This window comes from Monodelphis domestica, chromosome 5, assembly GCF_027887165.1.
Source record: "Monodelphis domestica isolate mMonDom1 chromosome 5, mMonDom1.pri, whole genome shotgun sequence".
Classification (NCBI taxonomy): Eukaryota; Metazoa; Chordata; class Mammalia; order Didelphimorphia; family Didelphidae; genus Monodelphis; species Monodelphis domestica.
This window is the reverse complement of record NC_077231.1, coordinates 215,363,716-215,388,451: the sequence shown is the minus strand read 5'-3', so window position 1 is coordinate 215,388,451 and position 24,736 is coordinate 215,363,716. Positions and strand designations below refer to the sequence as shown.

Here is a 24,736-nt window from a genome sequence, read left to right as displayed (position 1 = left end):
CTGGAGAGGAAGCCAGGCTTCAAGATAGGCGGTCCTAGGTTCAAATCTGGCCTCAGATGCTACCTAGTATAATAATGCCTAATATCCTTATAAATGAATATATAGAGAAATGTGTAACAGTTAAATTAGTCTCTAGTAGTAAAAGTATTATATTTTATGAGGTTTATTAAAGATTATTAGAAATCAAGGATAAAGAAATACAGAATAAGAAAAGCACATGCAACCTACTCACTACATCTTGCCTGCCAGGTAGAGAGACATGTGTGCTTAGAAGCAGAAGAAGAGTCTTGGGAGGCAGAGATCCCTTTAAATAAAATTGTGTTCTCACACTCAGGTGAGGACTTAGGAGAGATTATAAGGAATTCTGGGAAGTACCAAGGACTTCTGGGGATTGAAGTCCTAGGTTCAAATCTCCATTTTTACAAGTGTCTGGATGGTATGTGTTGACAGACTTGTGTGAGTGTGTCTGTCAGGACCTCTCTATACTATTGCTTGGACAAGAGGGTAATTCTTGGTAAAGATGGATTACCAGAGAATGAGCCAGTGATGGTAGCTTGACAGGAGTCTTCCCTTATAGGTAATGTTAAGGGTATCCTGTGGTGAATAAGCTCAGACACCACCACCACCACCACCACCACCCCCCCCAGCAAAAACCTCCCCCATTGATTAAAGCTGCACAGCAGGGGATCTGATCAAACCAGAGTATCGCTTGATCAGCAGTCTCTTGGCTGCTTGTTCCCTCTACATCCCCCAGAATAAAAGTCTCCCTTTTTCTGACTGTGATCAAGTTAAGTTTAATGTTGATTAAGATAGCAGAAGGTGGAGAGCAGGTAAAGGTATCTGAGGAGTCCCTGATCTCTAACTCCAAAGGTACTTCTTCCTGCTGACCAAATGACCAAAACCAGAAATTCACCTTCCCTTCCCCTATTTCTTATCCTAATATAAACTATAGTATTAAAGGTATAAGGGATTGAATTAAGGCAAGTAAAGGTTGAAGGTCTTTAGGGGTCTGACTCGGAGACCATTTAATTTTTTGACCCCCTCAGGTCCAGAGAGACCAGAATCTCTCCCTTGTAGTTGGTGAAAGCTGTCAGGCAACAAACAGTAGGGATTGAGATGAGGTGTCCACAGTAAATCCTTTGGGCTGGCTTTCAATAGATCCCAAACTGGCAAGAGTTCCTCCTCTCTTCCCCTAGATCCCAGATCAAAAGCCCCCTCCCATTCTGGTTCTTTTCCCAAGCTCCTTTGCCTCCGCTCCAACTGTCGGTCTCTGTCACTCAACTCAGCTCCCTGAACATTTCAAACCTCTTCAGCCCTCTCTGCTCTCACACTAGCTGTGTGACCCTGGGAAAGTCACTTGACACCCATTGCTTAGCCTTTACACTCTTCTACCTTGGAACTAATTCTTTTTTTTTTTAGTCAATTTAGAACATTATTCCTTGGTTAAAAGAATCATATCCTTTCCTCTCTTCCCTCCCCTCACCCTTCCCATAGCTCAATTCCACTGGGAATTCCATGGACATGTGTCCGTGATCAGAACCTATTTCCATGTTGTTGATGTTTTCACTAGGATGTTCATTTAGGGTCTATATCCCCAATCATATCCCCCTCAACCCATGTAATCAAGCAGTTGTTTTTCTTCAGTGTTTCTATTCCCACAGTTTTTCCTTTGAATGTGAATAGTGTTCTTTCATGTAAATCCCTCTGAGTTGTTCTGGATCATTGCATTGCCACTAATGGAGAAGTCCATTAAATTCGATTGTACCACAGTGTATCAGTCTCTGTGTACAGTGTTCTCCTGGTTCTGCTCTTCTCACTCTGCATCACTTCCTGGAGGTTGTTCCAGTCTCCATGGAATTCCTCCAGTTTATTATTCCTTTAAGCGCAATAATATTCCATCACCAACATATACCACAATTTGTTCAGCCATTCCCCAATTGAAGGGCATCCCCTCATTTTCCAATTTTTTGACACCACAAAGAACCCAACTAAGAATATTCTTGTACAAGTCTTTTTCCTTATTATCTATTTGAGGTACAAACCCAGCAGTGCTATGGCTGGATCAAAGGGCAGACAGTCTTTTAGTGCCCTTTGTGCGTAGCTTGAAACTAATTCTTAGTATTGGTTTTATTATTTTAAACCCTTAATTTCCATTTTAGAATCAATACTGGGTATTGGATCTAAGACAGAAGAGTGGTAAAGGCTAGGCAATGGGGGTTAAATGACTTGCCCAGGATCACGCAGCTAGGAAGTGTCTGAGGCCAGATTTGAATCAAGGACCTCCCATCTCTAGGCCTGGCTCTCAATCTACTGAGCCACCCAGCTGTCCCCTTAATATTGACTTTAAAACAGAAGGTAAGGAGTTAAAAAAAAAAGTCCATGATTGCTGAACTTTGCTTATGCTTTCAAATATAGTTGCTGTGTCAACTAGTTTTGCTTAATTTTTTCTTTAGGCTAAGAGAGGATTTTCTGGTAGGGAAGGCTGCAAGAAATGTCTTTGACATATAACAAAAGATGTCAGAACTATTGTTTTTTATTCTTTGTACTGTGATACAGTGTTTTGTTAATATTCTATCTTATTACCTAAATCATAATTCAAGTCCAGCTACCCAGCTAATTTTTTCAAAGTCTCTGTTTCTATTGTCTCACTACCAGGAATCCTTTGTATTACTGAATTATTTTTATTTTTTCATGATCAGATTTGTAAAGGAAAAAAATACTCAGTTTAGATTTTTCCACCCTACTATTAATATAGGTAATTTAAGTATAGGATATAGGTTGTAAAAGCATGTTGCTTCCTTTTAAATGTCATGTGGAAATGGAGAAATTTCTTTTAGCATATATGAAAACAAATATTAGTTGATCCTTCCCTTATATTTCTGCCATTTTAGGTACCAGCAAGATGTGGAGTGACAGTCCGAGATAGTCTAAAGAAGGCATTGATGATGAGAGGCCTGATCCCAGAATGTTGTGCTGTGTACAGAAGACAGGATGGGTATGCTTGTACTGCATGTTGTAGATATTTGTGAAATTTAGTTTCTTTCAAGGAATTAACTCAATTTTAGAAGAAATTATATAATTTATTCCCAAAGAGATCCAAAGAAATCTTGCTGAACCAGAAAAATATTTCTTACTCTGTAATCACAGAAGTATAATTGTAATTTGAGTTTCTTGTGACTGTTACACTGTTTCAAAGTAGACTAATTTGAACTGTAGAACTTTTCTTTTAATTACAAAGTTGCTCCTTTCAAATTTTATTCCAGTGCCTGGTGATATAATGGAGACCCTGGGCTCTACAAAGCTATACCACTCTTATCAAAAGCTCTGACTAATCTTTCCTCTAATGCTAGAAAGAATCTGAATGTAGACCCAGCTGTAGAATGTGAATTTTTGATCCATAGGATTCTAGGTTCAAAAAGGTTCATCACTAGAATCCTGGCCACTAGGTGGTGACCTTTTTTTGTCCACAGCAACTTATGAAGACAAGCTACTAAAATGAGATGGGGTAGTATGAGTTTGATCTCTGTTGGTGAAGGAGCACCAACACTGAGGAAGTTACAATTCCTGGAGTATTGAAATAATTACTACATATTTTTTTAAAATGCTTCACCTATGTCCAGACTGTCAATGATTTTACCCAGTGTTTGTAATTTTTTTTTAATTGCTCTCTCTTCTAAAAGGCACCCATTTGAACATTTTGCAAAGGCCTTAAATTAGTAGATACTATAAAGGTCTCCTTTTGAAGATATCTTAATATATGAGCATTCTTTTCTCTGAATGGATAGAAAAATCAATGTCTGATTTTTGAATCCCAGGAACAAGCCGTTCTCTACTGTTGTAGGTCTTGACTGGAAGAATAGAATACATCTCTCTACCCTGCTATTTGTTCTAGAGTGATGCCTGTATTTGTGATAAACTTAAAAATCAATTTATTGCCATTCAAATTTCTAACAGTGGAAGACTAGGGAGCCAAACCTCCCTCACTTATACCACTATTTCCCCAGTAGCCACTTTTCATATCTTCATCAAAGAATTTTCAGGTTTGATAACCAAGAAGGACTTATGTGTACATTTTCCAGAGAGAAGAAGCCTATTGGCTGGGACACTGATATTTCCTGGCTTACTGGAGAAGAACTGCATGTAGAAGTTTTGGAGAATGTTCCCCTAACGACACACAATTTTGTATGTACCTTGTAAAGATTAAAATTAATATCCAATACTGAGTGGTTCAAACATTCACAAACATGTTTCAGATTCCTATGAGTGAACTTCTTGGGGAGTGGAGGAAAAAAAATCACCTTTGGCATAAGCAATTCACCTAAAGTCCAACATGTGTGGAACTCAACATTTTCTGGATCGACAGCTCAGGATTTGGTTCTATAGCTACTTGTTTCCATTATTATTTTTATAGTTCTTTTGTATTCCTCCCTCCTCGATTTTTACTCTTCTACTATTAGCTTATTGAAAGAGCCATTATATCCTAAAATGATGATCAAAAGGGAGGGGAGGGAGAAGAAAACATGCTTTTATGAAAGGTATTAGTCTTTGAAAGAAAGCTCAATTGAGATGGGAAATCTCAATTGAGATGCTTTATTTGCATTTTGTGCTGAATATGTCTTTAATAATTTCTTTCATGAACTAGATTTTGAAATGCTAATTGCTGGTTTTGCTTCTTGCAGTAATACCTTCTCAGTTGCATGTACATAAATATGCATATTCTGACACATGATAGCATATTTTCCCACTTCCCTTTCAGCCTTCTTCTGGGCACTTCTCTTTTTTTAAATGGCTTCTGTTCTTAGCAGATAATAAATATGGTGCCACGGTTATGCATGTAACCAAAAATTAGGATTATCCTTTCTCGTGTTAAGATAACACATCTCCAGTCAGAATTAATGAAGTCTAGGAAATAGACCTCTGAAGTAACAGACACTTGGTTTCAGGTTATTCAGTAAGCCTAGAATACTGATCCTGCTTTTGTGAATATCTTTCCAACAAAAATCTTATAGTTGGGATTGATTGATGGTCTTCATGATGGAGCTGTTGTTCCTGCTAGTGTTCCTACTTATTCTTTCAAGCATTTTCCCATTAATCTGATGAGGTGATCTCATCACATTTTTTGACTTCGTTAAAAACCTTGTTGATTCTATATGTAACATGTAAATATCACATAATAACTTTCTTTTGACATCTTTAGGCACAAACCACCACTTCCCAGATGCCATCTAAAATGAGTCCATTTTCTGCCAAATTCTACAAAACACTTAGTTATCCAGAGTCCAGTGGAAAATGCCCCAAACTTAAAACAGTTCATATTGATACATATCCTCAGAAAGATGATACATAAGATAAAAATAATTTGAGGAGGAAACATTTATAGAATATTAAGATGTTGTCCTCTTAAATGCATGAAGTTTTGTGCCCAAGTATAAATATGTTGATGAAACAAATCCTCTTTGATATTTAAAATATAGAGAAATGGCCTATTAGTTAATTTTTCATTGTCTTGAACATCCTTCTCTAATTTACCTAGTCATTTGTTAAGTTAATAATTGTTGTCTTTATACAGATAATACCTTCCTCAGCCATTTATCCTGACTTCTAAGCATATTAGCAATCCTCAATTTCATTTGAAAATAATGTGCTACTCTTAAATATTGCTTGTTGATTGATACTATTAAATATCTGTTTGGATCTTAATATGATCCTTCTTTACATAAAAGTTTACATAGAATTTAAAAAATCAAAGATTTGAAATAAGAACAAATATATATAATTTCTTGTGTAGTACTTGTTGGGTTTTCCAAATTCCTGTCTTTAATAGTGATGGTGTTTTATTTTCTAGGTACGGAAGACATTTTTCACTTTAGCATTCTGTGACTTTTGTCGAAAGCTGCTTTTCCAAGGTTTCCGCTGTCAGACATGCGGTTACAAATTTCACCAACGCTGTAGCACAGAGGTTCCATTGATGTGTGTTAATTATGATCAGCTTGAGTAAGTAATCCAAAGTCTCTTTTCTTTCTTTTTATAATTTTAGATTCCTGCTAGATTCTACAAGTTTTCTTAATTTCAAATCATGTGCAAATATGTTTAAAGTTAAACAAAGAAGTTTTTGAGCAAACATTCGTAGAAAAAGCATCTTTGGAACAATGTAGCCAACCTAGCTTGTCATCCTAATTCTGGTACAGCTACCCAGTTAACATTTTATATTCAGTGCTCTTCTTAGAAGATAAGTTTTAAGATTAAAAAGTCTTGTAACAATATATTGTAACACATTGAACCACTGTTTCATTGTTAAGCTTTTCGATACTTCCTTCTCTGGTTCTATCATCTGCTTTTGAAATTACATTTTTTACCCTCCATATTGATTTTTATTGGTCATTTAGTATATTTATGTAAAGTATGCTTACAGATATTTACAAAAAGCCTTTTCCTTGCTTCAGATTTGATCTTGTGAAAATTCTTCATACTGCATTTTTCCTATCCTAGATATCCCAAGTACATTTATATTCCCCATTCTGACTTTGTATCCTTTCCCTTGAAATAATTTGAACGGTAAAATTAAAATTCTTTACTTAGACTAAATTTCTAACGTTAAAAATAACTACTTCATATTTTTGAGAGGTTTCTGATTGGGTTAAGCCCTTAAATTAAATGTCTCCTATATCTAACATTTTCCCTTTGGGTAACTATTAAGGTTTTCTATGGGTTACTTTTTATTCTAGTTTCTTAACTGTCACAAATATATTTTTTCTGAATATGCAGGAATTTTCTCTGTATTGGCAAACAAACAAATAGATTTTTGAGCTTAACTTTGAGATGATGCTATTATAAATGAAAAAGTTAATAACATTAATTAAACAAAATGACAAGCAGTTGAATTACTTTCAACATTTGTTTTTAAATATGAAATTTGGCCCATGATTTTCTGGTAATACATCTGTATATTCTGGTATTTAAAACTTCTGGGTTTTGCACAAGTTAGGTTTGCTTTGTTTTATTTTTGTTTTTGCCTCACAGTTTGCTGTTTGTCTCCAAGTTCTTTGAACACCACCCAATACCGCAGGAGGAGGCCTCCTTAGGAGAGACCACCCTTACGTCGGGATCATCCCCTTCAGCACCCCCCTCAGATTCTATTGGGTATGATTTGACTACTGCTGTTCAGTGACATGCTATTTCAAAATTGATTTTTGTCCAGATTTTAGATGTTTTTTAAGAATTTGGCTTTGAACTGTTAACAAATTACATTTTTCAGGCTAATTCCTCATTTTATAAGAAAGTAGTTATTTATGTGCATTAGTTTGAGTGAGATTAAAACCGACATAGTATGATGTTTCAAGACCCATAATGTCTCATTGAAATGTTCACTAGAAAATACATACTAAGTACTTATGTGCTTTGCACAAAGGTAATTTCTATGAGGAATGCATAAGAAGTATAACACAATGATCCTTGCCCTCGAGGAGTTGTAATCTAAGTAGGAAACATTAACAGACATGAAAGAATATTAAATAACTAAACATCATAAATTATTAGATGCCTAATTTGTGGGTAGAAACTGTAAGTATTAAAAGAGTTTAGAGAAGAAGGAAATTATTGGGAGATGTTAAGAGTCAGCTTCACAGAGGAAGAAAGAAAAACTCAGCCCCCAAGGCTAGGTAGACTGTAGATATGCTATGGGTTAGTTAGACCATTTCAGATAGAAAAACAATGTAAGCAAATATTCAAAGATAAAAATGAATGTGAGACAGTCTTGGGACAGTGATGAGATTGGCTATGATGTTATGTTCCTAATCTAACTGCATGCTAAAGACATTGGGTTTGTACATCTTCTCATTTGAACCAAGCCTTTTACCTAACAGAATATTATTGACATTCATTCCACACATATTTTTAAAATTTCTAGCTGCCTCATGAGAGGTCTAGTTTTCCCTCCTTTCAAGGAAACACTAGATCATAACTTGGATGTTTTGTTGGGGGGATTCTTGCTCAAGTGTCCATTAGAAGAGATGGCCTCTGAGGTTCCTTCCAATGCTAAGATTTTATGATATAGGCAGATTTGTTAGAGTATTTTAGCAGTCCAGGCAAACAGAAAAAAGGGTCCATAGTCATAAGTGGGAATAAAGTGGATGCCAAAGAGGTTGTGAAGGAAAAATAAAGAGGTTTTGGTATTTAGATGCTAGATATGAAGGAAATGAAAGGATCATCATAATTTGGAGGCTTTATAGGATGAGCAAGAGCATGAACAGTAGAGTCCCAGGCAGAAGTTGGAAGAAAAAGCAAATTTAGATTAAAAGATAATAATTTTTAATGATTCCCCATGTTTATTCAATGTATGCACAGTTTGTTTTGCATTTATGTTCTTTCTCTACTTTTCTCTTAATTGTCTTTTCTGATTACATGAATTAGGTTTAAACATAAGTAGATAATAATTTTAAATAATTTTAAGTAGCTACTATTACTATTGTCTACTACTACTTTGATTAAACCTGCAACTAACAATTACCTTCTGGGTTGGTAATGTCATCATCAACCACTTACATATATTTCTTTTCTGCAATTGAAATTGTGACCTAACTTTTCTTTTAACATCTATATTCAGCTAGTAAATTTTGTGCCCAGTATTGGATGTGTGTTCTACATCCTTCTTCATATAGTTCCTTTTTTTTTTAACCTCCAGTCTTTCATCTTAAAATCAATACTATGTTTTGGTTCCAAGGCAAAAGGAGTGGTAAGGACTAAGCAATTGAGTTAAGTGACTTGCCCAGGATCACACAGCTAGGTAGTGTCTAAGTTCTGATTCGAACCCAGGATTTCCTATCTCTAGGCATGGCTCTCTGTCTACTTCTCCACTTAGCTGCCTCCTCTTTATAAAGTTCTAACAGTTTATATCATTCTTGTCAATTGAGCATTTAATACACAGTAACATGCCACTGTGAGACTGAAGAGGTATGCATCAATATGTATAAAGTTTTCTTTAACATTTATGAAATATACCAGTAATTAACTGTCAAATCTGATTCTTCTAAAGCAAACTGATAAGTGTTGTGATCTTTAATTTTTTTAAGATTGTTTTCTAGTACCTTTTACAGAGTTTAGGAAGTCACAGTCTTTTGCCAATAATTATCTTAGTTTTGGTGAAATCACACATGAGAAATAAATCAAGGGAATCTGAATTGGAATAATCAAGAGGAATAAATGTTTCTTCAGTGCCTAGTTTAAGAGATAGTTAAGCCTGCTTCCAATATTTATGAAATACTTTTAATGTTCCTCTACACAGGGATATACTCTTAATTATCCTCCTAGTCCATATTGTCTAATCAAATAATATATGTAAACTCATGCCTCAGCTTCAAGTGACTGCATTATTCAAAACATTTGCCATGTTAGTGGCCAAATATTATGCCATGCTAAATGGTTTGTGGATGGGATCACAAAGCCTTTGCACTATAACATTCATTACAATCATTTATCCATTTGAGTGTAAGTTCTGTCTATAGAGAAAATCTATAAATGTATCTTGTGACTTAAAGATCCAAAAAGAAGATCTAAGCAACTGTGGTATAGTTCCAATTTCTCCTTTGAAATGTAATTTTTATTGTTAGTTTTAAGGAAATTCAGTTTTAAAACAGCCCTATTCATTTTAATTGTCTTAATGTTAGTTGACCTGAATTAAACAATAGTAGCAATTAGTATCAAATTAAAAAACATAGTAGCAGTCAGCAGTACTGCATAAAAACAGTGATAATTTAAGTTCTTGTCTTATACTCTATAGGGTAGATATGTGGCATAGTGGATAGAGCAGTGGGCTTGGAATCAGGAAGACTAAAGTTTATGAGTTCAAATCTGACCTCAGATACTTACTAAGTACCTGACCCCGGGCAAGCCACAACTGAAAAAATGACTGATCAACAACTTGCACTCAATATATATCATCTGTATGTGTTCCATTAGTGTTCCATTGGCACTTTGTCACACATCATAAAACTGTAGGAATATTTACATTCATATCCCAGTACCCACCTTTGTGTTCCCATTAATGTTCAGTTTTGTGTTGCCATATGCATATACAAGATCATTTCCTATCTGATGGGCATATATATTGATTTTTCTACTATAAAATTAGATGCTTAGATGACTTCAAAAATCCCAGCTCTAAAGATCTGATTCTTAAGTCATTAATTTTACATTTTGTATCTAAATTTTAGGTTTTGTTTTTTTTTAATGTACTCACTTTTATTATTGAAAATCTATGTTTTGAATTAGTTCAAGTTAATAGTATGGCTACCAGTTGTATCTAGGATTTCATTCACAGTTCATCATTCTACCCTGAGCATTACAACTTGTCCAGGCATCCCATCCTTCCTCCTCTTCATAATGTACTTGAAAGCTAGTTTTTAATATTTCTTAATCTAATTAGCTTGTGTATATCATTGCACCAAGGTCATTTCTTTGATTCAGTAGGTCTTCTGGATAGGATTTGATAGAAATGTTTTCATTTCCTTCTTTATAGTGATGTAAAAAAACAAAATATCAATAAAAACTATTTTTAATGTGCCATTAAATTGGTTTTACTGAATTGCCTCGGCCTCTCTTTTTTTTTTTTTAATCTTTATAATGAGAGAAAGCCCACTGGGTAGAGAGAGGAGGAATATGTTTCAAAGTGAAGGTGCTATAAAAACTCAAGATATCAATATTTTTTTAAGAAAAATGAACCATGGAAGTATTATTATTATATTATTATCTAAATTATTATTATCCTGCTATCTTGAATGCTGTTTTGTTGGAAATTAGATATATCTTTGATGATCCAGGTACATAATAGCATCTGTGAAACTCAGCATCATTGGGAATAAGTAAGTGCTTTTTCCTCTCAGAAAACTGGTCTTCCCAATCACTGCTACCCCGTGCAAACATACACTTTTTTAAAATAATGTTTTTAAATAGATCAATCTATAATTTTGTATTTTGGTTTTGACCTATGTGTCTTCCCTGCAGTTAGGTTTGCTTTCTTTGTGGGGGGGAGGAGATATTTTTAAAATAAGTTTTTATTGATATTTTTGGTTTCTTTTTTCACTAGAGTTATTCCAGGTATCCCTCCCCATCTTTTACTCAGAGAGTTATCGCATATGATAAATAGCACTTTAAAAAAAAAACTGAAAAAAATAAGCACTACTGATCAATACTTTGAAAAAGTCTAAAAATGTGTGCAATGAATAACCCCTTTGGAATTCCTACCTCCATAAAGGAATAGATTGGAACTATCTACTTATATATCTTTTCATTCAAGACCTGCTTTATCTTTATAATTTATAATTGCATTTACTTTTTTGTTTTTTTGGTGTATAGAGTTTTTTTTTCCATTTACATTGAAGTTGTTATTTATACGGTTTTCTTGGCTCTGCTTATTTCCCTTGATAGATCAATTCATGTATCTCTTTCCGTGCTTCTTTGTGTTTATCACATATCATTTTTTACAACATGGCAATATTCCATTGCATTCATATGCCTCAGTTTGTTTAGTCAATCCCCAGTTAGTAGACATCTACTTTGTTTTAGATTTTTAGCTTTCACAAAAATTGCTGCTATAAATATTTTGGAGTGTATGGGGACTTTTTTCTTATCAATGGCTTCTTGGATTATAAGCCAGTGGTATAAATATTTTATTCATTTTATTTACATAGTTCCAGATTGTTTTAAAAAATGATTGTAGTATTTCACTGCTCCACCAACAGTATTTTAATAGGTTTGCTTTATGAACTAGTTTGTAAAACCAGTCATTCATGGGACCTTTTCTCTATACTGACAAGCCACAGATACCATGAAACATTCAGCCCTTTTGTTAATTACTTCTTCAAAATCTGATAGGCAATGTGTTTTGTAAACCTCAAATTTCCTTAGACTTATAATTGTTGAAAATTTCACCATTGGGATATTTCATACTTGGAAAATTTCTTACTGATAGTCTATTGGAATGGGAACTCCATTGGCATGGGAGGTTCCTTCTCTTCCCTTCTTAAGATTACTTTAGGACAGAAACCCTTTGCTGAACAATGGAAAGGACTTTGACCTATGCTTAAGCATAGAACAGGAATTTCTTTGAGTCTTGATTGATTTTAGAATTGATACAATGGAGATACTCCACCCTATTCAGTCCTAATAGGATTGAGTAAGGGCTGCAGCCTAGATCAAAATTTAATTATTCCAATCTCTACCATACTCAAGTTAACAGGATTTAGAAAGGGCTGTAACAAAGGAGTAAAGATTTAATCATTTGAAAAATATGACCTTCAACAGACATGTGCAAAAGCCAGAAACCTCTGGGCGGTCCTGGGTTAAGCGAGAGCCTCCATTGACAGGGAAATTGATGAAGAGTGATTGGTAGATGTGAGGACTGAGGGGAGGCAACTTGGATGGTGTCCTTAAAGATAGGAGGGTCTGGAGAGAGAGGGGTTGAGTTTTTGGTCGGTGTGGTTCCTGGGCTCTGGGGAATCTTGCTCTGAAGGAAGCTGAAGGTGGGGGCCTCTGAGACTGTTTCTCCATTTTGGACACGTGAGTAATAGGGACTGATCTCTTTTCTTTGCCCCAGCTATCTAAGGGCTTGGGCCTTTTGGCCCAGCCTAAACAGAAGGGGTATTTAAGCCCTATTCCCTTCTCTCCCCTTTCTCTCTCTATATATATCTCTAATTCCTTTCTTGCTCCTATTGTAATTAAACTCCAAAAAAGGCTGACGGCTGACTTGAGTTTTTCATTTAGGAATTACATAGCTGATTCCTTGGCGACCTTAAATTAATATATATCAGTCTTTTAAAGTGATTCCCTTGTAACAGTTTATCATTTAAGGTCTTCTTACCTACTTTAATTGATATTTCATTAATAGTTTTTGCCTCTTGACAGTTCTTTATTTCATAGGAATAACTTCCATCTCCCACAAAGGATCACAAGCACTACAAGCTTATCCTTGTCCTTTCTCTGATATATCTAGCTATATGTCATTAGTGGAAAAATGCAAAACATATATGTCTCCTGGACTTAGTTTACCCTTAAAATAGCCCAATCTTGTGTACTATTTGTTAGCAATATCCAGGACTTTTCTTTATCCCAAATACATCCATTTGGAGAGTGGTTTCTATATGGCACAAATTAGCAAATTACTTTTCTTCTTAACTTACAGTCAGTTTGAGATCTTGTAATTCATTAATTTATAGGGCTCAAACAACACGAAATCTTAGAGATCATTTAGTCTATTATACTCACTAATACTTTATTTATGGAAACTGTTACTCTCTCTTGTAATTTTTTTTTAATTTTGAACTCAAAACAAAAAAAATATTATTTCCATATATGAGTACAAGTGGATTGTATACAAAACCATGAATCTTCATTTCTTACTATTATTTAGAGTTAATGGCCTTTTTCTATATCACTATTATCAACCCCACCTCCCACCCCAATTAAAAACCTAGAGAAAAAAGAAAAAAAGACCTCTTGTAGACATGTAGTCATGCAAGATAAAGTCATACAGTGATCTCTCTACTTTCTGTCCTTCACCTTTCTGATCACATGATCCATTAAAGGCCTTCTGATGACATAGTTGATTTTTGCCCTCTGGTTCTAACAAATCTGAGCAGTGTTAATTTATAATTTCTTAAAATAAAGTGGTCAATTTTTTTTAAATCACATTTTAAAAAGTCTACTGATTTTTAAATTATCTCTTCTTCTTTCCCCAGTTTAGATTTTTTTGGTGTCAGATATCTTACATTTTCTTATAATTATTTTTTTTAATAAAGAGTATTTCTTGCTGTGTCATAGAATCATTTATTTTCAGTCTATTCTAGTTTTCAGGGAATCCATTTCATACACGAGGTTTTTATTTTCACTTATAAGAGCTGTTTTCATTTTTTTATCTCATGCTTCATTACTTCTTGGAATTCCTGTAGTCCTTGGGGAAAACCATTTTTTCTTTGAATCTCTGCTTATTGTTATAGACTTATTCTCTCCTTCTTTGGGGGAATCACTAGACTAATAATAATATTTTGTACTTCTGAGTGTTTCCTTTGATTCATTCATCCCTCTCACTTCAGTTCATGAATTAAGAGGTTTTTTCTGAGGTTTTTAAGAGGCTCTAACCCTCTCCTGTCCTTGGGTGGGGTGGGCCATCCCTGCTCGATCTCATCATGGATCACTTGAGTCTGACTGAAGACCTTCACTTGCTGGAGTTACTTCCTTCTTTGAAATTCAGAGCTGGGTTTTCATTGCCCTCTTTTAACATCTGAGAACAGAAAGTTAGGGACTTCAAAACTTGTGGGCCTAAAGTTTTCTGGTCTGAACCCTATAGCATCACATGGGGTACTGCCTCCTTCCCATTACTAGCTTCTAAGATCCCTATTCTAGAGCTTTCTTAGGGAAGTCTCATGCTCTGGCTGCCTCTGGACAAAACCTTATAGGTTACACATGTGCTTGGCCTATTGTTGGCCATACAGGAAAACTATCCTGCACTTGTAGTAGCTGGCTTCCTTTCCTATTGTCCACCAACTTCTGGCTGACCCCTTCAGCTGTACTGGAGTGGAAAAAGTCACTTATAATTTCTTATCATATTTCTTAAACTTCAGGGTTTTGTTAGAGTAGATGGGAGCTGGACAGTTTGCTTCTTGTTGCTTCTTGTTCAAGTAGCCATCTTGACTGAAAAGTCACACCTTCACTGGACAGATGAGACAATTGATGCCCAGAACCACTAGGTAACTTTCTCAAGTTTACACAAATAGTAAGCAGAAAAGCTTGAACTTGAATTCATGGAGTTCACTACCCCTTCTACTGTACCCCTTCCCCCTGTTTTATACAGGAATTTATTTTGATACCCATAGGCCCTTGAGGGAAATGTAACTAAGCACAATTTTATAGCAACTATGTGTTAGAATTAGAATTTCTTTCCTACAGAATTACGGGACTTGAGACATGAAGCTATGTCGGTTTTAATCCCAATTTTTTTTTCATCCTACAGAATCTAGTGCTCTATTTTATATCATTAGACCAAGCAAATTTCTGAAAGAGATGGAAAAGAGTACTTTTACACAGACCTATGAGATCACAAATTCTACATTTATAGTATTAGGTTAATCAGAATTTTAACAAAAAGTTTACATATCATTTCATTCGGCTATTAATGTTACACATGTTAGTAGGTTCTTTATCATAGATGCCTCTCTCTTTAATGATACTTGGCATCATTGTCCTGGAACAATTATATACCACTTCTTAGAAGACCAGTGTTAAAAATGAGGACTTATTAATACTTTGGCTATGGCATGCACTGCTGACAGTTCTAATAAGCTATGGATGCCTTTTTCGAATGGTAAGTTCTGTTGCTCTATTAGCACATATGAACTACAAGAAGAATTCACTTTGACCTTCCCTAAATATTCACTGTAGCATATATGTGTCTCCATTCAGTTGTAACTAGGAATGGGAACCTATTATCCTATATCATGGATATTTTATTTATACCTTAGCTGATTGTCTATAGTTCTGAACAAATGATAGTAGCAATTAAAAAATTAAACTCTCCTCTAAAAGAGCCCCCACTTAACGCATGCTTTATATGCATGTGTGTGACTATATGTAAAGAAGTAAGTTCATGTTGACCTTTTGCCAAAAAAACAAAAAAATTTCTTCCAATTATTGCCAAAGTGGCCAGCAAAAATGATAATTTTGATGAGGTAAAATATTGAATTTAATCAAGATTTGCTTGAGGAACAATAGTGCCTTCTTTTGTATAAAAATTAGAGATTCATACTTTTTTTAAAAAGAAGAGGTATGTAATATCTTCCCTAATTTTAAAAAGTCAGCATTTTATTTGCATATCACTGAACAGGAGCAGCCACTTTGTTTCAAAAACTTTTTATAAAGTGTTTGAGACTGAAAATTAATTATAGGTCAAAAGTAGCTTGTATAACAATTTGCTAAAGGTTGTTAAGATTAAACGTTTTATTTTGGGGGGCAGCTGGGTAGCTCAGTGGATAGAGAGCCAGGCCTAGAGATGGGAAGTCCTAGGTTCAAATCTGGCCTCAGACACTTCCCAGCTGTGTGACCCTGGGCAAGTCACTTGACCCCCATTGCCTAGCCCTTACCACTCTTCTGCCTTGGAGCCAATACACAGTATTGACTCCAAGATGGAAGGTAAGGGTTTAAAAAAAAAAGTTTTCTTTTTTATTTGATACTAACAACTTGGATAATATTAATAGAATATTCTATCTATTATCTAGTTTAGTTGCAGTTAGTTTCTAGTTTAAAGTGCCTTTCCCCTATATTCTGTATAACAGTCCTTTCTTTAAAGTGTTAAGATTAAAATTCTCTGTAGACTGTATCTGAATTTATAATTAATTATCAAATTAATTAGAGGGGCAGGTCAGAGAAAGGAAAGGCCTCTCACCACATGTGGCTGGCTTTGCCTATACCAAGCCTCCTCCCCAAGCCAGTCGTGCCAGCTCCTCAGCCAGACCGCAGGTGCACTGGGGTGTTCTCCTGGGCAGCCCAGAGCCCCACCTTCTGTGTGCATCGGGGCCTCCCCCCAGCCAGCAGCATGGCCATGCTAGGGTGCCTGTTCTGCTAGATACCTTCTCTCTCCGTGGTTACAAAGGCAAAAGAGACCTGCTTCCTTTCCTTAGTCCAGTTTATGCTACTTGGGATGTCACTTTTCTGAGTCCCTCTGATTTGGCAGATTCCAGCCTCAGTTCGGATCCAAGGTGAGTCTTCCTGACCCCAGGAGTCCAAGAAGGACAAGAAGCAAGAGCCAAGAGACCTCTGGCATCCCTCTGGAGTTCCTCTACAAGTTCCCCTACACTGCCTTAAGTAGTTTGTTGACAGATAAGCACCAGACTTTGCTCTTAATTCAGTCAAAGGGTGAAGTTGAATTGCAAAAATTCAGAGTGGGCTATTTCAAACTCAATATGAAACTGACTTTTTAAAAATTTAAAGTCAATCTTAGGGTACAAGTAAAAAAAGGTACAGGCTAATATTAAATTCTCACAAAAGCATGCATTTATCTTCAGAATTCTTTTTATCAACATGTAAAGTTATTAAAAGTCAGGAGGCCTGATTTCTGTTACTTCATCAATATTGCCATTCATGCCCTTTCTATTTACTTGACTAAGAGCATATGGTTCTCATCAAGAGTTCTCCCCAAAACTGAATTTTCCATGAAAAACTCAAATGGAAAAGAAAGGCTGATTTTAGACTGTTTCATTTTAATCGGCTTTTCCCATGATTCTCACTTGGGCATTTGTCTTTTTAATCATTGTTTTTTATCACACATTTTAATAACAATCTTAAGTGAATTCATTATTTAGTATATTGTATTAATTTTCATTCTCATATCTTGTAGTACCTTTTTGCCTCCAAATTATATACTTTGAAGAAGTGAAACTACTGACTAGTGGCCTTCAGAATACTCAAATATGATTTATTTGGGAGTTGTTTATTACTTTTTATTGTTTTATTGTTTATTATTATTATTATTTATTATTCAGCTTCCTCATCCTTTAGCCTTCATCATGCGTCAAGTTCTTCTGCTAAAACCTTCTCTATCTCCTAATCTCTCCACACTCCCCAAATTCATCTTCAAGTCATTTGAGTTGCCCTTACAGTGTTCACAGCACTTAAGAATTTTCCTTAGTTTGGACTACATATGTGGGCTTATACAAAGATCAAATATTTTTAAGATTGATTTTGCATATCTACTCCTGAAGTTATGATGTCAATCAGAACATTTATGCAGTATCTCATTTACCATATCTTCAGCATTTGGAAAGACGATTCTGTCATCATTTTGCAAATTAGAGCTCTGAAATATGGGGAATTTGAGGGACATAGTTGTTTATCCTAAGTTTTATTCCCTTTTCTGTCCTGTTTGGCCAATAAATGTTAGCTGAGATGTTTCAAGTGATACAGAGATCTGTCTAGCATTCTCCCTGAGAGTCCAAGGGTACCTCTGCCCAGATGTGATGATCCGGTCGTGTAATGAAGATGAGAAACACTATGTGTTCAAACCCACATTTGCAGGCATCACTCACAGTGCTCTGCCATAGTGCCGTGGTTCATTTATTATATAGGTTTTCAGGTACATACTTCTTTGACACATAATCAGTTTTCTACATATGTGACATTCTACATTCTGATTGGATGTTATCAAATCACCTAAACAACACTCTTGTGATGTTACTACAACAAAGAATTCTTTGATCATTTACTAGTTTCTACAACACTGTGATAGATATGAATAATGTCAATAAAGTCCTTTGAGGTTAGTATCCCTTGACCTGCTGAGAGGATCACTGTGCTTTTGATCAGCTTTCACTATCAATCACAATTGCTTGGGAGATGAATAACAAAACATCTTCCTATCTAGGTGTAAAGGTTAAAGGTGACTTAAAGCAGACCAGTTTAGGGTTGTCCTCAATTTACAAGTTCTGTTTTTCTTATGTTACTTTGAAGTGCCTAGCAATGCTGCCTGGTTTTTGTTCATCAACAAATTCATTGGAGTGTGATAACTGTAAGGAAAGATTTATTATGGTGCTCAAGCTTTTGGCCAGTGTTTATTGTAGGGCCTTGATGTGTATCTAGTGCTTGAGAAAGGGGTTATGGGCAATAATCTTTGGGCTTTAATTCTGTAATTTCAATCTTTTGGGGGTAATAATGTAGGGGGATTAATAATGTAGGGGTATACATATTGATCCTATAAGTATTTGCTCTCATTATTTCTCCAGTATTGGGGAGAGATTAATAATCATAGCAAGCCCATTAGTGGGGGGAAGTTGGGGAGAGAAGTCACAGAAAGGGGGTCAGCAGGGGGCTTTTCATTCTCAGGGGGCTGCTTTGCAACTCCCAGCTTCCCACCGTGACCATGTCAGCTGGTAAGGGTCTGTTGGCCCCCCACAAAGTGATTCCTTTCTCCTTAGCTCTAACATTCCAGATACAATTTATCTAATAGCATTCTATTATTGGTCCTAAATCCAAATTTTCTCTCCTTTATAACCTATTTTACTTCTTTTGGTGACCTTCCATATTAGGCATCCCCTCAGGCTTCTTTATAATTTCCATACAGATCCATATTATCTTATCTGCCTAGTATTTATGACTATTTACCTTTTTGCTTCAACTCCTGATTCTTTGTCAACCTCTCTCCTCACTTCCAAGACAGGTTCAGCTTCAGTCTCTTGTTTTCAGTCTATCTCTCATTCTTGGATCTATTTTTTTACTTTAGTGAAAGTCAATAACACCAATATTCAATTTTTCTCCTCTTTATCTCCACTTGCTCTTTCTGCCTGTCATTTACTGCGTTTGATAGGTGACCCTCCTTCTAGATTAGCATAAAGTTATCCACCAATGGGGATGGAGCTATTGATGAATTCAGCTGAAACATTTAGTGGTCCTGAAGGTTGTGCAAGGACAGTCTTTATTCAGGCAAAAGCTGTTGAATATTCACAATGCTGATCTGCTGAATCATGCTTAAAACTATAGACTCCCCACAGCTTTCTTCATCTTTCAGTACAGTTTGCCTGCATTGCTCCAATATGACTCTCAGGCAATCTTTTACCTTAAAGATTAGATTATCCAGCTTCTCTCATCTCTTGTTCTCTTCTCAGAGAGTTCTGGGAAAGGGAATTTCTCACTTACTTGTTTAGAGCTCCAAACAGTGTCATATGAGGAACAAGCATTTAAAAAGAAAAAAACCCTTAACTTCTGTCTTAGAATCATTACAGTGTATTGATTCCAAGGCAGGAAAATGGTACGGGTTAGCTAGGCAGTAGGAGTTAAGTGACCTGTCCAGGGTTGCACAGCTAAGAAGTATCTAAGGTCAGATTTGAACCTAGGGCTTCCTATCTCTAGGCCTGGCTATCTATCCACTGAGCCACCTAGCTGCCCCAAACAAGCATGTATTAATTGCCTGTTATATACCTGGCACTGTGGTAAGTGCTAGGTGTAGGATCATCGGAAAGAAACTATTATTACATACCTATTTCAGTGACATTTGCTTTTCAAGGAGTGAATAATTCTGTATCTTTTGTTGGGGGGGATACATGCTTGTGTCAGGGATGTTAAAAACCTCAGAACATAAGACATTACAATGGAAATGTAAGGGAAAGCTGAGCATAAAAATCAAGAGTGAAACGTCTGATACCACTGGCTATATAGCCCAAGATTTACATTCCTCTACAGTGTGTGACTGTTTGTCTTTAAAGTTCTTTTTTTAATTTCTATTTACTTAGGCCTCTATCTTTCTACCTCCCCTAATACAATATATCCCCTTACTTTAATATGATGAAAATGATATAGGTAACGAGGTGGTAAATAACTATTTAGCTACTTTATACTAACTTTTAAATATTCTCCAAGTAGAGAATTAAGAAGATTAGCTGGTGGCCACAGGTGATTTCTCTTCACTAGAATAAATCTAGTGATGTCTGTCTTCAGACAGGGTCCTGACAACCTCTCCTTAAAATTCTGAGCAAAGCTGACTTCTAACAATTAATTGTGGTTGTGTATTTGAAAAATTCTCTTAAACTATTGCTGATGGTAGTAACTGTTAAATGCTTTCTCAAATTTGATTTCATTTGAGGATATGAATACAAATAAGTGGCTGCTGTTCCATTTTATAATGAGAGGCACTATCCAGAGAAGTTCCAAATCTTATCTTCCAAACTTGATTTTCCAGGCCTCCAGTTCTTACCAGTCCATCGCCTTCAAAATCCATTCCAATCCCACAGCCCTTTCGACCAGCAGATGAAGATCATCGGAACCAATTTGGACAACGTGACCGGTCTTCGTCAGCTCCCAATGTGCATATAAACACAATAGAGCCTGTCAATATTGATGTAAGTATTCAGTATTTTTAGAATAACATATAAACTGAATTATCCTTTTTATGCACTGTATGAGTTATAGTTGGGGAGAAAAAGGCTTTCACTAATCACAGATTGGAAAAATTATAGTATCTTTCATGAGTTTATGTCTATTTCTGATTAATGCTTTAAGCTAATTGTAATACTCTTTAGTCCTACAAGCTATTCCATGTAGTTTTCTCGCGAAGCTCTTAGATACTCTTAATTTATAGTCATTATAAAACAAATATCACCATAACTAATGTACTCTAAAAAATCAATTTTATATTATTTCATTAAGTTGTATATAATTTTCATCTTTTACATAAGTACTTTTGTAGTGTTCTCAGAGAGCATCTTTCAGAGACAAATATTACTAATAACTAGTCATTGATTTAACTTCCTTTATAGCCATGATCACCTTTCTTTCTTCAGTAATTCATCCCAATCCATTAAAAAAAATAGCTTTTCTTTATATTTCACCAGATCTCCATGGGCCAGGCCTCTAGAGAAGAAAGTTCCAGGGGCTACCTCTGGCAACCACTTGGTCTGGGCTGCCACTTCTCCTTTGAAACAATCAACCTAGGATCTGGCTTGCTCAAGCCTTATATTTTTTTCTTACTTCTATCACTTGCCATCTTTTTCTGGATTCCATAGTATTTAACTTAAGCACTCTAGGACAGAAAATCCATTATTGCTAATGCATCTTTGTCCCATTCCAGTTTTTAGATCACTAATTGCTAGGACATTTTCCTTATGTGCAGTCAAAATTTACCTCTGTATAATTTTTGTACCCATTGGTCAGTTCTTTTCTTTGTACATAATAAAAGTAAATCTAGGAGCAGTTAGGTGGCTCAGTGTTTAGGGACCCAGGCCTAGAGATGAGAGGACCTGGATTCAAATTTGGCCTTAGACACTTCCTAGCTGTGTGATCCTTGGCAAGTCACTTAATCCTTATTGCCTACCACTTACCACTCTTCTCCCTTGATTCTAAGAAAGAAGGTAAGAGTTTAAAAAAAAGAAAGAAAAAAGAAATCTAAGTCTTCCACAAAATTGCTAATCTTTCAAATATCTAAAAACAACTTATTACCTTCTCTCCCAAGTCTTCCCTTTTTCAAGTTAAATATTTCCACTTTCTTCAGTATTTCCTCATTTGATGAGATACTAGATTTCTAGTATCATGTCTTGGTTATGTGCTATTGAGAAGTCCTAGTTTTTCAGTGTCCTTTACATACTACAGAACCCAGAAGTCCACACAATACTCCAGATGTAGTCTGATCAAGGTCATGTCCAATTGAACTATTCAGTACATAACCATAGACACTTTATTTCTATTAACACAGCTAAAAATTGCATTTTGGCATATTGATTCTCATTGAATTTACAGTCTACTAAAATCCATCTTTTTTAATATGAGCTACTTTCTAGCTGTGCTTGTTCTCATCCTCCCCTACCCTGTTTATTGTGTACAAAGTTGATTCATTGAACCTAAGCACAACTTTAAAGTTGTCCTTAATTTAATCTTGTTAATATTAACCTACCACCCAACATTTTCCAGAAAGTTTTTGGATCTGAATACAGTTAATCCAACTTTTTGCTACCCGTACAACTTGATGAGAATATAATTATTCATGCCTTCATCTCTGTGATTGATTTAATTTTCAAAAAGATACACCCTTGAATTACAGAATTTTTTTTTTTACTGCTCCCAGCCAAGTGTTTGGAATTTATAGTCTATGTTGGGTGATTCTGCCTTGGGGCCTCTCCCTCTCCAGTCTCTTTATGCTGAGGCTGCTCTTGTTATCTCCTGGACAGTGGTCGGGCTCTCCTCTCTCCAGCAATACTTCTCCACTTGTTTAGTCATGGCATTGTTTTTGAATCATACCTGTGATTTCATTGGTGTGTGTGTGGGTGCCTGGGCCTATCCCCATTGGTGCCTTCTTTGCATCTTATGGTGTAGAGAGCAGTCAGTGTCCTTCATTATACATTATGGGAAAGACTTGAATCCAAGTCTTTATTTTCACTGTGCCTCTGCTTCCATCCTTATTATCCCTTTTCCCAAATCCTTTTAATTGCTTCCCATTACCTTCAGGATAAGATTTAAACTCCATATCTGGACATTCAAGGCATCCCAAAGCCCAGCCCTAACTTAACTTTTTGGTTATATCTCATATATTGCAAAAACTTGATTCTAATAAAACTGTTTGATCAAATTATCCTACTTATCCTCAGAACATAATATGTTCATTCACAAGCATCTTTTCTTAGGCCATTCCTCTTGCCTAGAATATTCTTCCCATTCCATTTTTCTTATCCAAATCTATCATCCTTCCAGACTCAGCTCAAGTCCTCCCCCCTCCCATAGTGAGTATTTTTTTTTCCTCCTCTGAACTCCTAATGCACTTTATTTTCTTATTGTGTCTACCATTCATTTGTCAATCATATAGTACTTTCTGGTATCTCTTGTTGTCTTGAATTGTTATCTAAATGTTATATTATTAATTGATTTCCCTTTTACCTCTTAATACTCCCACTAGTTTATAAACTTTTTAAAAGGCCTTTTGCCTTTTAAAAGGCCTTTTGCCTTATGCCTCATGTCGACTATTTATAGCATTTACTTAATAAATAACTGCTAAATTGTTTTCTTCATTAAGGGCAGTGAGGGCTGTTTCCTGAGAATCCAATAGAAACGTCTTTTAAAATTTTGCTTCTGTGCTTAATGTCATGGCAGAAAGTTAGACCCCTTGCAGATCAATAAGCTACATTCACAAAGAAGTTTAGGGATAATTGTAACCATAAGGACTACTCCCATCAAGCCCAAGGTGAACAGAGGCACAGACTGAAATGGGGAGCTCCTGTTCTATCTCTACCTCTCTTCACTCACTCAGGTTAGAGGTATTTTGATTTTTGCCTTGTCAGGAAGCCTTTTTTGAAAGTGAATTGATACTTGGACTTGATTTTTAACACCTGGAATAATTTTCAAACTCTTTATTAAGCTGATCTTTATCAGTAGATTAAAATGACTATTTTATTAGTGACTCTCTCTATTGGGTGACATCTTACAGGCCAGCCAGCCTGTGATTTTCAAGTTTTATAAAGTCAAACAAGCCTCATTTTAACTAGCCCAGCTACTAGCGATATTTAGTGGGAAATGCATCACTATTTTTTTTATCCTTAACTGTATAATCAAAGTAAATACACATTACTATTTATTTATAGGACTTGATTAGAGACCAAGGGTTACGGGGTGATGGAGGTAAGTAGTCATTTTAATTTTGCAAGAGAATTTGGGGGAAAAATGCGATGCTTTGCTGCCTCTATCCTCTTGTACTGGCTCGTTTCATGAAACACAGACACAGAGAGAAATGTGTAGAGAAAAGCTAAATTGATCAGTTTTACTTTTCTATGATACTTAGCATTTGTCCTAATAAAAAGATACACAATTTGGCTGGGTAGTGTAGGCAAATAGGAAAAGGAAACTTAAATCACATCAATTATTTTGAAGTGTTTTCACATCAAGAATTCTACTTGCTTTGTTGACTTATATCCGTCCTCAAAGTAGTTACAAAACTTCCCTTTAGTGTATTTACTTCTCTTATAAATTTGATCACAGGGTTTTCTGTTGATCAAAACTTCTCCTGATAACTGCTATTTTCACAATATATTTGAGAAGTTTTCCAACTGTCTCAAAATTCTGGCCAGTTTCTTTGAGGCCAAGTGACTAGAAATAGCAGACCAGCATTTCTGATTTCCCCTTATTTTCCTGAAAAAAGGCATAAAGTCTATATGTATTATACCACTGGTGACTGAGCAGATGTTCAGTTACCCTCCTAGGGTGGTTCAGTGCTGTCTAAAAAACA

General features: G+C 35.6%; 1 protein-coding gene across 6 annotated transcripts in view; it reads left to right on the top strand.

The window, feature by feature from the left end:
* Positions 1–24,736, top strand: part of BRAF (B-Raf proto-oncogene, serine/threonine kinase) — a 221,831-nt gene that overhangs the window by 145,156 nt on the left and 51,939 nt on the right. For 5 of the 6 annotated variants that reach the window (XM_056799798.1, XM_056799797.1, XM_056799801.1 and 2 more), the window contains exons 4-9: positions 2,892–2,995; positions 4,080–4,182; positions 5,846–5,994; positions 7,021–7,140; positions 20,711–20,870; positions 24,096–24,132. In XM_056799798.1, coding sequence (XP_056655776.1) covers positions 2,892–2,995; positions 4,080–4,182; positions 5,846–5,994; positions 7,021–7,140; positions 20,711–20,870; positions 24,096–24,132 — 673 coding nt within the window. The remainder of the gene's footprint in view (positions 1–2,891; positions 2,996–4,079; positions 4,183–5,845; positions 5,995–7,020; positions 7,141–20,710; positions 20,871–24,095; positions 24,133–24,736) is intronic. The other variant, XM_056799800.1, reaches the window with a different exon arrangement.